This window comes from Xyrauchen texanus, chromosome 45, assembly GCF_025860055.1.
Source record: "Xyrauchen texanus isolate HMW12.3.18 chromosome 45, RBS_HiC_50CHRs, whole genome shotgun sequence".
In the NCBI taxonomy this organism is placed as follows: domain Eukaryota; kingdom Metazoa; phylum Chordata; class Actinopteri; order Cypriniformes; family Catostomidae; genus Xyrauchen; species Xyrauchen texanus.
In genome coordinates this window covers 9496203-9511947 of record NC_068320.1, presented here as the reverse complement: position 1 = coordinate 9511947, position 15745 = coordinate 9496203, and the positions used below count along the sequence as shown (strand labels likewise).

At 40.7% G+C, this 15745-nt stretch overlaps 1 protein-coding gene across 1 annotated transcript in view; it reads right to left on the bottom strand.

Moving 5' to 3' along the window:
- The window catches only part of LOC127637680 (liprin-alpha-2-like), a 68047-nt gene that overhangs the window by 32074 nt on the left and 20228 nt on the right, over positions 1 to 15745 (bottom strand). The window contains exons 5-18 of the mRNA XM_052118868.1: positions 13994 to 14215; positions 11069 to 11215; positions 10270 to 10404; positions 8888 to 8971; positions 5969 to 6100; positions 5818 to 5880; positions 5618 to 5709; positions 4554 to 4692; positions 4245 to 4462; positions 1266 to 1506; positions 1004 to 1033; positions 795 to 919; positions 535 to 710; positions 245 to 335 (exon numbers count right to left, since the gene is read on the bottom strand). Of these exons, the coding sequence (XP_051974828.1) occupies positions 245 to 335; positions 535 to 710; positions 795 to 919; positions 1004 to 1033; positions 1266 to 1506; positions 4245 to 4462; positions 4554 to 4692; positions 5618 to 5709; positions 5818 to 5880; positions 5969 to 6100; positions 8888 to 8971; positions 10270 to 10404; positions 11069 to 11215; positions 13994 to 14215 (1895 nt within the window). The remainder of the gene's footprint in view (positions 1 to 244; positions 336 to 534; positions 711 to 794; positions 920 to 1003; positions 1034 to 1265; positions 1507 to 4244; positions 4463 to 4553; positions 4693 to 5617; positions 5710 to 5817; positions 5881 to 5968; positions 6101 to 8887; positions 8972 to 10269; positions 10405 to 11068; positions 11216 to 13993; positions 14216 to 15745) is intronic.

Genomic DNA, 15745 nt, shown 5'->3' with positions numbered 1-15745 from the left:
CCAATCTGTATTTAACTCTCTATAACAGGACTGACTGTACGGTGGTGCTGGGTGAAAGTAGCTTGAATGTATTTCTTCCAGGTGAGAAAATCATAAGGCACTATAGTGCATTCAGAGGGATTATTTGTAAAGTAGTATTGGTATATAAGAGGGGGGTGTGAGCTAGGAGAACCATATTGTTGCATTGTTGAATGTGTCTGGGATATGTAATTAAAAGGCAGTTTATAAAACACTCAATACTCACTTCTTTTTAAGTCTGCGATCTTTCTCTGCCTGTGTTCCCAGCTTTCCCACTGCAACATCCTGACCCAGAAGCTCAGGATCAGATACATTCCCTAATACAGGAGAAGATTGATTAGTCCATCAGCTAATAATGCTTCATAGTCCTTAGTATTATATTTAGCACTAATGTTTTTGACTCTAGTATACAGTATTTAAATTTAAAGTAATGTTATAGGTTATTTACAACTTAAGCTCTATTGACAAGCATCGGCAAGTCTCAATAATGCTTCCATAGAGCTGTGTGTACTGTACCTTGTCCTGGACCCACCAGCTCTTTCCCCAGCTGTCCCAGTCTGGCCTTCTCCTTCTTCCCAAACAGTCTGCCGATGGAGGATTTGATGCCTTTCTTCTTTGGCTGCTTGTGGAGGGAGTCCTGACTGCTGGCTACACTGCTCAGAGCACTGGCCTCTGTCTCTAATGCAGTCAGCCTTGAGATAAAAACACAACAATTGGGACGAGCTTGTACATAGCATGGGTCTGATTGCTGCTGTCGTGTGTGGTTGTTGTCTCACCGTGCGTCGTTGTGTGAGGAGGGGAGCGTGTGTGTCATGCGGACTTGGCGAGGGGTGGGAGGTGGAGAGGTCTCGCATTTGATGGTGGCCTTGTCCTCTCGGCCGTCCTCGTCCACTGCTGCGATCTGTGAGAGGACAGAATACTATAGTGTCCTCTAGGATTGTACAATTCAATGAGCTTGTTTGTGAAGAGAGCACAAGTTAAGTACCTTTCTCCTGTGTTTCCGCAAGTCACTGGGCTGCAGAACAGAAAACAAATGTTAGTGTATTGGCGCCTGATAATGGCCTTGATAATCATAAAGCACTCAAAGCAATAAAGAAAGAATTTCTAATGTAATTGCTAAGAGAGCTGATATTAAGTCAATTGTGTGGCCATTTGTGAATCGAGTATTCTTATGTTTAGACACTTCTACAGTAAACCAAGACGAAAATACAGCGTAAAATGTTTTTTTGTTTTTGCAGTGCATGTACCAGTGTCATGACCCCCATGCGCTCCATGTCGCGTGCAGGGCTGCAGGGGGTGAGTTTGGGGGTGGAGTGTCCGCTGGGAGGCGAGGATGAGGCGAGGGAGGAGGCGGTGGCTGAGGCAGTGATGGAGGCTCCAGGATGGTGCAACCGCGCCAGGTTAAGCCCCTCCAGGCTCACACTGGCCACGCGGTTCTCGATTTCCTCCGCTCTCAGTTCTGTTGACTCCTTCTCTTCTTGGATCAACCTGGAAAAACATGAGCATGTGTAACCCACAGTAAATCAATAAGACAATCTTTGACAAATAAGCTCATGGAATATTGGGTAGTAACTTTACATCAATATTATTAGAGCGGTTACAGAAAAACAAACAGCTAAAACCAGCATATACACTGAAAATATACATTGTGCAACCAACATAAGGATTCATCATCCACATTTTTAAAAGTATCATAAAAGTGATCCATTTGACTTGTGCCCCGTATTCCCCATGTTCCAAGTTTAAGCAAATAATGGCTCAAGGGAGGTTTAAAGTCAATGACAATTGCAACTGCAAGGTGCTCCATTGAAAATAAAACAGCATTTATTAGGCTACTGATATGATATTACTCTTCATCTAATGCGAGTGTACATCGTTACAGTATCATATACATAGTGTCAAGAAAAAGTATGTGAACCCTTTTGAATTAGCTGGTTTACATCATACGTAGTGCTGCGTGTTCATCCCAGACAATTCAACCTTAGTTTCATCAGTCCATAAAATATTTTCCCAGTAGCATTGTGGAGTGTCAAGATGGACTTTGGCAAACTTCAGGTGTGCAGAAATGTTTTTGTTGGAAAGCAGCGGCTTCCTTCGTGGTGTCCTGCTATGGACAACATGCCTGTTTAAAGTTTTTTGTATAGAAGGCTCATAAATGGAGATGTTAAACAGATCCAATACTGTCACTCTAGGGTCCCTTAATTCAGCATTCTACATTGTGCCCTTTTGAGTCATCTTGTCTGGATGGCCACTTCTAGGGAGAGAAGCCATAGTACTAAATCGTCTCCATTTATAAAAATGGTGTCTTACTGTTGACAGATGAATAGCTAAACTCTTAGAGATTACAGCCACATACGTCATTGAGGCTGTCTCGTTTCAGAAACGCAAGTACGACACTTCGAATGCAGCCTTCCAATGCAACCTTCTTTCACAGGAATTCTGAGGATGCATGAGGTGTATCCTTCGTGGGCACTCACAACCCACAATTCTTTGCTTCAACGGAAATGTCTAAAAAAATGTATGCCAATTTGCCCGTAAATATGATGTTCAAACGCAAGGAATGTTAATTCCCAAGTACCTCAGTAGATGGGTGCAGAGTATATAATATGTATAATTATATTATATATAATTAAAATAAAGTATAAGACTAAAGGTGCACCTGTAAAATCTATTTTCTTTTCTCTTTGCATCATTATAACTATATATATATATATATATATATATATATATATATATATATATATATATATATAATGTACCTCATACATTCCCTTCTAAAGGGACTTTGTTCTCTTCTCACTCAAAGCGCTCGTGCTTGTTAAAGAATGGCATGCTATCATAGCAACCATGTTACGTTCCGTTTCTGTTTGTCCTACGAAGGACCGTCTCATTTAAACGAGGCTTGTTTAAAGGAGGATGCTCTGTATACTGCAGCCTTCAAAGGACGCATCCTACCAAGCATGCAGCCTTCCAATCAAGACACAGCCTTTTGTAATCCTTTCCAGCTTATTGTGAATAGCAAACTCAAAATGATTGAGTGTTTTCTCTTTTTTTTTTTACATAGTAGCTCTAACCCACACCTCCAATCTTGTTTCATTAATTGGATGCCAGTTTTGCCAACTCCTGGCTCTAATTAGCTTTTGTTGACGTCATAGCCTAGGGGTTCACATACCAACCTACACTGTAAATGTTTGAATGATGTATTCAATATGTGCAAGAACAATACATCAATTTGAGTGTTATTAGTTAAGAAATATTGTGTTTGTTCATTATTGTAACTTAAATGAAGGTCAAACCAGATTTTAAGACATATTTATAAATACAGTACATGCAGGTAATTCCAAAGGATTCACATACTTTTTCTTGCCACTGTATATTCTTAGGTTAACTATTACTGCAAGTTACTACAACTTTTAGTGTAATCCATCTGCAGATACAGTGATATAAAAGGGTTTATCTCAAGCTGAACGTCCCAAAACTTTCTGTGAATCATGATCTTCAGTCAAAGCACAGGGGCTCAGATCAGAGAAGTGAAATATGATAAATAGCACTGTGCTTTTTCAGATCTCACATGGTACACTAAGCATTTTAAATTGCTCTACTGTTGCCAGTCTCCACCAGCTGTGTGCATCTAAAGAGATAAATGGCATGGCCCTGATGACTCGATTATTGAGTTATGAGGGGAAAATTTCCAACAGGAAATATAGTCTGTGGAGGCTAATGCTTTCTGAGGCTCAAAAAATCTACATACGGTCTTTGCAACATGGGGTAATGGCTTCAGGCATGTTATTTAAGACAACCTTGCTTTAAAAAGAGATTAAGAAAGCAACAGGTAAAAAATATTGGTCAGATTTGGCATCAGGACTCTAACTATCTGAAGACTGATGCAATAGGTGGCAAATCATAGTTTTAGAAATCACTTGAATAAATGAGCTAGCAATGCTTTGAACCAATATTCTCAAACTTTCCTGCTCTTGCAGTGTCTCATAGGCCTGGATTATTGGATATGTTGCAAAACAACCATCGACTGGGCTATGATCAATTCAACTTCAGCTATATATTTAATTTTTTACATTTAAAGTGTCAACAGTTAACTGTAAGACATACAACAATCCCATGCATTATATCCAAAAAACACAAACACCAAAACTGTTGAATTATCAAAAGCTGACCACGGCAGAAAAGCGAAATAATGTACCAAGAGTGGTCATAGTGAGTGGACTGACCGGATCTCTTTATTAATGGCATCCAGCTGTTCTTGTAGCATCATTGCCAGAGTCTGAGCATCTGAATGTCCTCCAGGAGACAGGAGATCCATCGAGCTGAAGAGGGTCTCACGGTCATCGTCATCGATATCTGACATCTCTGTGTCACTTTCGTACGGGTGGCTGCCCAGAATGCCAAGCTGCTGAGAGCGCCATTCATGCTCGCCCAGAGACTTAGCCTGCAAGAACGACAAAAAGAGACACAAAAAATAGTGATATTTAAAACAAACCTCATGAAGAAATGTGACTGCTGGGGTGAAGAGCTCCTACCTTCTGTTCCTCCATACAAAGTCCCATGCGTCCTCTCCTTGGCCTGCGGATAACCTTGGTGGAGCGGTAGTGGTCCGACTGTGTCTCGGCCAGAGAGCCCAGAGAGAAACGCAGATCACCGGATGCATCCAGATGAGACCTGGGATCAAGATGTAGACACACAGATAACATTTTCAATGCTTAAAAATGTCTACAAGCTTTTTGGGTCCCACTTTATATTAGGTGTCTTTATCTACTATGTACTAACTGTAAAATGCATACAATACCATTTATTCATTGTGTAACTACATGTTGTTCTGCAAAATGCTTACAAAATTCACATTTGCTGCTACTGGTTGAGGTACGGGTAGTTTTACTGCTAGGGTAAAGGGTTAAGTTTAGGGGGTTAGGGTAAGGGTTGGGGTAGGATTAGGTTTAGGGTAAGGGTTGGGGTAGGGTTAGGTTTAGGTTTAGGGTAAGGATTGGGGTAGGGTTAGGTTTAGGTTAAGGGTAAGGATTGGTGTAGGGTTAGGATTAGGGTAAGGATTGGGGTAGGGTTAGGTTTAGGCTAAGGATTGGGGTAGGGTTAGGTTTAGGTTTAGGCTAAGGATTGGGGTAGGGTTAGGTTTAGGTTTAGGCTAAGGATTGGGGTAGGGTTAGGTTTAGGGTAAAGATTGGGGTAGGGTTAGGTTTAGAGTAAGGACTGGGGTAGGGTTAGGTTTAGGGTAAGGATTGGTGTATGGTTAGGTTTAGGGTAAGGACTAGGGTAGGGTTAGGTTTAGGGTAAGGATTGGGGTAGGGTTAGGTTTAGGGTAAGGGTTGGGATAGGGTTAGGTTTAGGGTAAGGATTGGGGTAGGGTTAGGTTTAGGCTAAGGATTGGGGAAGGGTTATGTTTAGGGATAAGTTTAACAGTATAACTACCAATGTAATTAAATGCAGATACTGTACATGTAAGGACAATGCAACAACACAATTGTTCATAATAAGTAAACTGTACCAAGTACATGGTTGTTAAAGACACCTAATATAAAGTGGGTCAGTTTTTTTTGTAAATGGATAGTTGGTCTGTTTCTTTGTGTCTCACCGTGACAGTGTGGGCTCTGTAAGGGATCCAGCCCTCAGCCGGTACTGATCCAGTTCAGATCTCATTTTATCCATCTCCTCAGAGAGATGAGACTACAACCACAAAGCACATTAAAGTTTCACTTTACTCAGAACACTGAGCAAAGCACTGCATTAATTTTCAATCTGCAGAGCTAGTTTTCAGAAAGTAAAACTAATTACCTTTTCTTGAAAGGAATCTTCCAACTGCTTCCTGTAGCTCTCAGAGTCTTGTATTAAAACATTCTTAAAAAAGAGAGACAAACAAAGAGGAAAGAGTGAGTGGTGAACATGATGGAAAACAGACAGTGCTAAGGTTTGGCTCCTATTCTACCTTCTCCTCAAGAGCGGCCATCCTTTCTTTCAGATGAAGTTGTAATCGTTCATTTGACTCAGTCAGAAGTCTGTCCACAGTGTCTGAAAGACGCTTGTTGTGCTCTTCATTCATCTTTTCTCTCTGTCGAGCCTGAAGAAATAAACAACATTTTCAGCCTCAAATTAAAGTACTAATCTGAAATGTATTTTTCTCCTCAAGGCTTGTCGTAGTAAGATATGTCCATGCACTTGGAAAGTGGCGACTTCCTTCGTGGTGTCCTGTCATGGACACCATGCCTTTTTAATGTTTTCCAATTGAACAGAGATGTTAACCAGTTCCAATGACTCCTTCAAATCTTTAGCTGTCACTCTAGGGTTCTTTTTTTTACCTCATTGAGCATTCAACAGTTTGCCCTTTGAGTCATCTTGGCTAGATGGCCACTTCTAGGGAGAGTACCCACAGTACTTAATCATCTCCATTTATAGACAATTTGTCTAACTGTGGACAGATGAATATCTAAGCACATATACTGTATCTACAGTGTTTAGTTTCAGTTTTGTCAGCACCTGTATCAAAAAATGAAGAAAAACATTCGGTCTCTCCTACGACGTGCATCCATTCCTTAATTAGTTATTATTTATTGCGCGATGCAAGCCCTATGCAAATCCTCGATAACAGTTGTTATGTTTCACATTTTACCCATGCTGATGAAGCACTATTTGGGTGGAGCAAAGTGTACATATGTGGCTTAAACAGCTAAATGCATTTACACCTGACCAAGTTTTGTACGGAATGCGTCTCAAATCCCCTCCAGATTTATATCCATCTCAGATCTGTCTTGGAGGGCATTTGCACTTGTTCTTTTCATGATCGGATAGCAATCTGAGCAAAAACTACCCCCAAAGCCTTCCAGCTACAGCATGTTTACATATGAATTAATGTGTTCAGTGTGAATGGTCGCTTAGCATAACAGTGGGTCATTATGTTCAGAATGGAATACTAGCACACTAAATATTCCATCCTATTTTATTTTTTTAAACGGTCTATGAAAGAGTATGTTCTATGCAAGAATAAACAATTCCATAGTATGAAACGATGTTTCATGACCTCACTATGTTGCATATTTAATTCAGACAGTGGCATCCAGTTATCTCGGAACAAATTTTTTTTATTTTGCACATTTAATAAAATGTTGTATAAAAACCGTCTTAGTTTAACTCTTAGTAGACCATTCAAATAATGAGTTAATAAAGAGATTTTAAAAAAAAATCACAATTCATATTGCTGGTTCCATTCGCCAGACTGGAAATGTAAGTACAGGTCCTTCTCAAAAAATTAGCATATTGTGATAAAGTTAATTATTTTCCATAATGTAATGATAAAAATTAAACTTTCATATATTTTAGATTCATTGCACACCAACTGAAATATTTGAGGTCTTTTATTGTTTTAATACTGATGATTTTGGCATACAGCTCATGAAAACCCAAAATTCCTATCTCAAAAAATTAGCATATCATGAAAAGGGTCTCTAAACGAGCTATTAACCTAATCATCTGAATCAACTAATTAACTCTAAACACCTGCAAAAGATTCCTGAGGCTTTTAAAAACTCCCAGCCTGTTTCATTACTCAAAACCGCAATCATGGGTAAGACTGCCGACCTGACTGCTGTCCAGAAGGCCATCATTGACACCCTCAAGCAAGAGGGTAAGACACAAAGAAATTTCTGAACAAATAGGCTGTTCCCAGAGTGCTGTATCAAGGCACCTCAGTGGGAAGTCTGTGGGAAGGAAAAAGTGTGGCAAAAAACGCTGCACAACGAGAAGAGGTGACCGGACCCTGAGGAAGATTGTGGAGAAGGACCGATTCCAGACCTTGGGGGACCTGCGGAAGCAGTGGACTGAGTCTGGAGTAGAAACATCCAGAGCCACTGTGCACAGGCACCAGAAACAGCAGCAGAACGCCTGACCTGGGCTACAGAGAAGCAGCACTGGACTGTTGCTCAGTGGTCCAAAGTACTTTTTTTGGATGAAAGCAAATTTTGCATGTCATTCGGAAATCAAGGTGCCAGAGTCTGGAGGAAGACTGGGGAGAAGGAAATGCCAAAATACCTGAAGTCCAGTGTCAAGTACCCACAGTCAGTGATGGTCTGGGGTGCCATGTCAGCTGCTGGTGTTGGTCCACTGTGTTTTATCAAGGGCAGGGTCAATGCAGCTAGCTATCAGGAGATTTTGGAGCACTTCATGCTTCCATCTGCTGAAAAGCTTTATGGAGATGAAGATTTCACTTTTCAGCACGACCTGGCACCAGCTCACAGTGCCAAAACCACTGGTAAATGGTTTACTGACCATGGTATTACTTTGCTCAATTGGCCTGCCAACTCTCCTGACCTGAACCCCATAGAGAATCTGTGGGATATTGTGAAGAGAAAGTTGAGAGACGCAAGACCCAACACTCTGGATGAGCTTAAGGCCGTTATAGAAGCATCCTGGGCCTCCATAACACCTCAGCAGTGCCACAGGCTGATTGCCTCCATGCCACGCCGCATTGAAGCAGTCATTTCTGCAAAAGGATTCCCGACCAAGTATTGAGTGCATAACTGAACATAATTATTTGAAGGTTGACTTTTTTTGTATTAAAAACACTTCTTTTTATTGGTCGGATGAAATATGCAAATTTTTTGAGATAGGAATTTTGGGTTTTCATGAGCTGTATGCCAAAATCATCAGTATTAAAACAATAAAAGACCTGAAATATTTCAGTTGGTGTGCAATGAATCTAAAATATATGAAAGTTTAATTTTTATCATTACATTATGGAAAATAATGAACTTTATCACAATATGCTAATTTTTTGAGAAGGACCTGTACTGTATGAGTAGTATGCCATTTCGAATGTAACCTGTGTGCTTTCTAATGATACAAAGTGACAGACCCTGAGCAGTTCTTGGTTCTTCTCCTCCAGTTGTCCTTCTAAATGTCTCATACGCTCTTCGATACTGCCGTGCCGCTCCTCCGCCTGAACAACAACAACAGCAGCAGCAGCAGCAGCAACACACACACACACACACACACACACACACACACACACACACACACACACACACACACACACACACACACACACACACACACACACACACTTAATTTTATCAGATGAGAAAAGGTGAATCCACAAATTAGCACAACCTAGCAGAGAAAAGACCTCTGAACAATTCTACTGTTAAAAATGTTGTTATTTGAGCTGTAAAATCATCATTTTTGCAGTCATTTTAGGGCTTTAGGGTTTGTTGGCATTACATCGTCATGGCAACGAAGTTGTAAAATTGGCTGTAACATTAGGCAGAAAAAGCTGTTAAGTGATTTTATCACACTAAAATCATGTTAACACACATATTGTTTATGTCTTGTGGCTATACTTTTGAAACGGTGAGTATTTTAACATTCACAGATTGGATCCATTCACATTCACATTGTGCCTCAATGTAGCACAGACCTTTGTTGTTCTTTTAAAGAAAAGGAGGGACGAGTCCAAATAAATTTTTGTGGTAATTAACTTTATGCCACAAATGCTGTCGATTGAACTTAACATGTATTGAACCCGCAATATACCTTTAAGTGAATAAAAGAAGAAGAGAACTAAAGAAATGAATAGTAATTTGAATTAATAGAAATTACACATATGTCTAAAATCATGTACATTCGCATGAGATGAAGACAGTTATATCAGTAATCTTATAATTTGCTTTTTAAAGTCCTTATGGGGGCAGCCATGTTAGGATCACATGACCAGCCAAATACTACTCACTTAATCTTAGTAACCGCCCTGTTATAGGACCCTTTCACTCATGGATTACATTCATTATGGCTGACTGTGAATAGTGCATTTCTACAATGGCATTGGTAAATTAAAACTATTGTGTTTGAATAATGCCTCATCCTGGCCACTAGGTGTCAGTGTATGTTCAAGATGACAAAGTGCACTTTTAAGCTACATCTAATTATTTTTACTTGCCCCTCCTTTAAGTAAAAAAAATTGTTACATTGAGGCACTTACAATGGAAGTGAATGGGACCAATCCGTAAACATTAAAATACTCACTGTTTCAAAAGTATAGCCACAAGATGTAAACAATATGCATGTTAGCATGATTTACTGTCGATTGAACTTAACATGTATTGAACCCAGAATATTCCTTTAATCTCAACTACAACATCATACAGATAGTATGTAAAATGAGATGTAGCCCAAATATGTTAGCTTTGAAATTACAGGTAAAGAAAGACCTTGACCATATGTGTGTGTGGTATAAAGTACCTTAGTGAGAGCTGCTATCCTCTGCGCTAGTTCAGCCTCTACTTCAGGCAGTGTCTCTGCTTTTCTCATAGTCTGCTGTAGCTTCTGTTCCGCTAACTCCAAGCGCTCCTGTAACTGCCTGTTCTTCTCCTCCATCTGTGAGAGGAACACACACACACACACACATAGTGCTTGATGTGAGAGCTACTGTACAGTGGAGGGCAAGATTATTAGTGAATAACAACTTACATTTCAGTCTGTCACAAAGACCACTTTAATGGTCGGATAACATCACTGTACAATTGTAGTGAACAGAACAAGCATCTCAGAATGCACGTACAGCCTTGAGGCGGATGGGCTACAACAGCAGAAGACCACGTCTGGAACTTTATTAGGATAACAGTGTTCTTAATAAAGTGCTTAATGAGTGTATATTAAAGAGCAGTCAAGATAGTCTTGAACAATTCCTTTAACTGGTTATTCAACATGTTATAAATGCCATAACCTAAAATATTTGTCATGCCCTTTATAAAATGCCCCAGTCATTTTTTTTTAATAAATAATTTGACAGATGATGAAATGATGCATCATCTTGACCATGAAATCAGAGAAAGTCAAAGTTTTATAACAAACGGAAAGACTATTTGCTAGTTATCCAAGTTCAAAATACATTTGAAGCACTGTGCTTTGCAATCTTTACTTGACGTCTACCAAGTATCTGAATCAAGATGCAATAAGTTAAGCGAATGTGGTACATCCAAGTAATCTGAATAATACTAAAGGGAAATCGGTTTTGAGCATTCACAGGAACAAACCTGACCTGTCTGAGGAACGCCTCCTTATTGGCCAGTTCGTTTTCCAGCTTGTCTGTGATGTCATGTAGCGACGTGGACTCTCGCTGGGCACTGAGATAGCGCTTCTCAAGAGTCACGATCCGTTCCTCCATGTCATCTTTTTGACACATCGCCTGCACACACATACACACAATACACACGCAGACAGTTAGTTAGTGACACTCAGATACACTGAAGCTGGATCCTGCAGGAGAAATAGTCTGTTGTCAATCAAGAATCCCAAGCTTCCAGACAAATATCAACACAAAACACAAACACAAACACACACACACACACACACACACACACACACAGGGACCCAGACATACACTCTCCCTGCCACAACCACTCTCTATCAATATCTACGTCCCCAATCCAAAAGACATTTCTTAATGTCTGCGCAGCTGTCACTAATTATTAATTTAAAAATCGAGAGGCTGTGTTCAGAAGCGAACGCAGCTGTCTTGCTGCCTCATTACCCAGTTAGTCAGTGCCTTAACAGTGTTTTTTATTTTTTATTATTTTTTTTTATTATTAAGGCACGGTTTAAGGACATGGGTTTCAGAATTCACCATAATGTCACATCTGATTTTCTGGAATACATTTGAGTGAGTTTTAGAGATAAAGCAAATGCTTAATTCCTCATTTACTTAGTTCCTTATTTGCTTGCTTCCTTCCTCCCTTATTTACTTCTTGCTTTCTTATTTATTAATTTAATCTATTCCTTACGTCTTATTGAATTACTTCCTTATTTACCTACTTGTTTACTTTTTCCCTCCTTCCTTTCTTCTGTCTGTCCTTCCTTCGTACCTTCCTTTCATCTGTCCTTCTTCCTTCTGTCCATCCGTCCGTCTGTCCTTCCTTTCTTCCTTCGTCTGTCCTTCCTTTCTTCCTTCCGTCCGTCCATCCTTCTTTCGTACCTTCATTCCTTCCATCTGTCATTCCTTCTTTCCTTCCTTCTGTCCATCCTTCTTTCCATCTGTCATTCCTTCCTTCCTTCGCTCGTCTGTCCTTCCTTCTGTCCGTCCGTCATTCCTTCCTTCGTACCTTCATTCCTTCCTTCTTTCTATCCATCTGTCCTTCCCTCCTTCCATCCATCTGTCCTTCCTTCCTTCTGTCCGTCCGTCTGCCCTTCCTTCCTTCCTTCGTCTGTCCTTCTTTCCTTTCTTTCTTCCGTCCGTCCGTCCTTGCTTCGTACCTTCATTCCTTCCTTCCATCTGACCTTCATTCCTTCCTTCTTTCTGTCCATCTGCCTTCCCTCCTTCCTTCCATTCATCTGTCCTTCCTTCCTTCTTCCGTCCATCTGTCCTTCCTTCCTTCCGTCCGTCCTTCCTCCCTTCGTACCTTCATTCCTTCCTTCGTTCTGTCCATCTGTCCTTCCCTCCTTTCTACCATCCATCTGTCCTTCCTTCCTTCCATCTGTCCTTCCTTCCTTCCGTCCGTCCGTCCTTCCTCCCCTTCGTACCTTCATTCCTTCCTTCCTTCTTTCTGTCCATCTGTCCTTCCCTCCTTCCTTCCATCCATCTGTCCTTCCTTCCTTCTGCCGTCCTTCCTTCCTTCCATCCATCTGTCCTTCCTTCCTTCCGTCCGTCCTTCCCTCCTTCCTTCCATCCATCTGTCCTTCCTTCCTTCTTCCGTCCATCTGTCCTTCCTTCCTTCCGTCCGTCCTTCCTCCCTTCGTACCTTCATTCCTTCCTTCGTTCTGTCCATCTGTCCTTCCCTCCTTTCTTCCATCCATCTGTCCTTCCTTCCTTCCATCTGTCCTTCCTTCCTTCCGTCCGTCCGTCCTTCCTCCCCTTCGTACCTTCATTCCTTCCTTCCTTCTTTCTGTCCATCTGTCCTTCCCTCCTTCCTTCCATCCATCTGTCCTTCCTTCCTTCTGCCGTCCTTCCTTCCTTCCATCCATCTGTCCTTCCTTCCTTCCGTCCGTCCTTCCCTCCTTCCTTCCATCCATCTGTCCTTCCTTCCTTCTTCCGTCCATCTGTCCTTCCTTCCTTCCTTCCGTCCGTCCTTCCTCCCCTTCGTACCTTCATTCCTTCCTTCTTTCTGTCCATCTGTCCTTCCCTCCTTTCTTCCATCCATCTGTCCTTCCTTCCTTCCATCTGTCCTTCCTTCCTTCCGTCCGTCCGTCCTTCCTCCCCTTCGTACCTTCATTCCTTCCTTCCTTCTTTCTGTCCATCTGTCCTTCCCTCCTTCCTTCCATCCATCTGTCCTTCCTTCCTTCTTCCGTCCTTCCTTCCTTCCATCCATCTGTCCTTTCTTCCTTCCGTCCGTCCTTCCCTCCTTCCTTCCATCCATCTGTCCTTCCTTCCTTCTTCCGTCCATCCATCCATCCATCTGTCCTTCCTTCCCTCCTTCCTTCCTTCCGTCCATCCTGCCATACTTGTATACTTCCTTATTTACTTGGTTATTTGCTCATTTTCTTCCCTATTTACATCCTTACTTCATTTTTCACTTCCTTCCTTCCTTATTTGCTCACTTTCTTCCTTGTTTACTTCCTTATTTGCATATTTCCATCATTGCTTCCTTATTTACTTCCTTCCTTGATAACTTACTTCCTTATTTACTCTTTTCCTTCCTCCTTTACCTCCTTCCTTACATCCTTATTTACATAGTTCCTTACTTCCTTCATTGTTCCTTTACTTATTTACTTATTTTCTTACTTCCTTCCTTATTTACTTTCTTACTTAATACCAAATAAATGATTAAAAAAAATAGACCTACAAATTAATTTACTTCTTTCAACCAACTGCCGAATTCCATGCTCGGTATTGTGAGATATAGACAATTACATCTATACTGCCTTCATAAATCAAAGGTGTTATGCAACCATTGGAGTTAGATGTATACTTCCAGATAAAGGAACATATTAAAGGGTTAAGACACAGCCAGAGTATGATTTGAGACCGCACCTCTTTAATATCTCTTTGGTACTTGTTGTTCATGTCTTCACTCTTGATGAGGTCTTTGCGTGCCGTTTCCAGCTCCTGTTCCACCTCAGATACACGTGATGACAGTGAGGACATGCGCTCCTTCATCTGTGCCAGCTCATAGTTCTGCTTCTCCAGTAACTCCTGCAGCTCCACCACCTGACTGGCCTCATCACACGACTCCATCGACCCATTAGACAACCTCTGCAATACAAACACACAATACACTTTATAGGGTATAATGGGAAGCTGATCAAGTAAATCATAAACAAAAATATAAAAAAAGCATTTTATATGGTGTATATATATATATATATATATACCATATTATTTGCTATATTAAAAAAAATTATATACAAAATGTATATATTAAACAAAATCTAAACTGATATTAAACATACATGCTTCGAAATATTGCAACTGAAAATGTAATGTAACTTATATTTCTTAAGTATATGTATTTGAATTGTAGTTAGAAAAAAGCTTTGTGCCCATTGGTATTTGGGTCATGTTTTGCTTTCAAGCAGCTCTTTTTTTTTTTTGCCCATTTTCTCCCCAATCTGGCATGCCCAATTCCCAATGCGCTCTAGGTCCTCATGGTGGTGTAGTGACTCGCCTCAATCCAGGTGGTGGAGGACGAATCTCAGTTGCCTCCGCGTTTGAGACCGTCAATCTGCGCATCTAATCACGTGGCTTGTTGTGTGCATCACCGCGGCGATGTAGCGCATGATGCCCACGCCACTCACCACACGCACCACCAAGAGAGAACCACATTATAGGGACCATGAGGAGGTTACCCCATGTGACTCTACCCTCTCTAGCAACCGGGACAATTTGGTTGCTTAGGAGCCACTCAGCACACCCTGGATTCAAACTCGCAACTCCAGGGGTGGTAGTCAGCGTCAATACACACTGAGCTACCCAGGCCCCCATGCTTTCATGCATCTTAATGATTAATCAGTCTATAGACCATTATTTTAAATGACAATTGATTAGAAGAATACTGAAAATTGACATCCCCAACATTAAATCTTCATGGCATAATGTATTCTGCAAATTCATTCATTCATACATTCATTGTCCCTTATATTTAGAACTGTGGACAATTTTGTCTCATTGAACACCCAGCATGCTCAATTCAATCTAACTGAATTATTTTTTGCAGCGTGTGACAGAGTGTCAGCAGATCTGTCCTCTGCAATGCTTAGAATATAGATTCTTCTCACATTTTCACTCTAAAACTTGGCACATCTTATAACTAAAATTAGACTTTATTTCCAGAGTAATTTATGGTGCAGAAGACAGAAGGGTAATAAAATCAATTGCAGAGCACACAAAATGTATTCTGTCAAAGCTGTGAAGCCATAACAGGGTTCCTGCGGATCCTTAAAAAGTCTTGAAATGTCTTAAATTCAGTTTTCCAAAAATGAAGGTCATAAAAAGTCTTAAATATCTTAAATGATACAACTTAAGTCTTTATTAGCATTTAAAGAGGTCTTACATTTGGGAGAGGAAAAACGGAAATCGTGAGATGACCTAATGTGATTATCATACTTCAAAAGAATACAATTTAATTAATTAAATGCATGCACTGCGTCCTTAAGAGTGAAATTGTGGCACTGTTTTCTCCAAGTACGCGGGGGCTTGTGAGTGTTTTCAGCTGTTGCAGTTCACAATCATTGGGCCATACCGGAAATGTATGACAAGCGGTCACTAATGATCCACTGTTGAAGA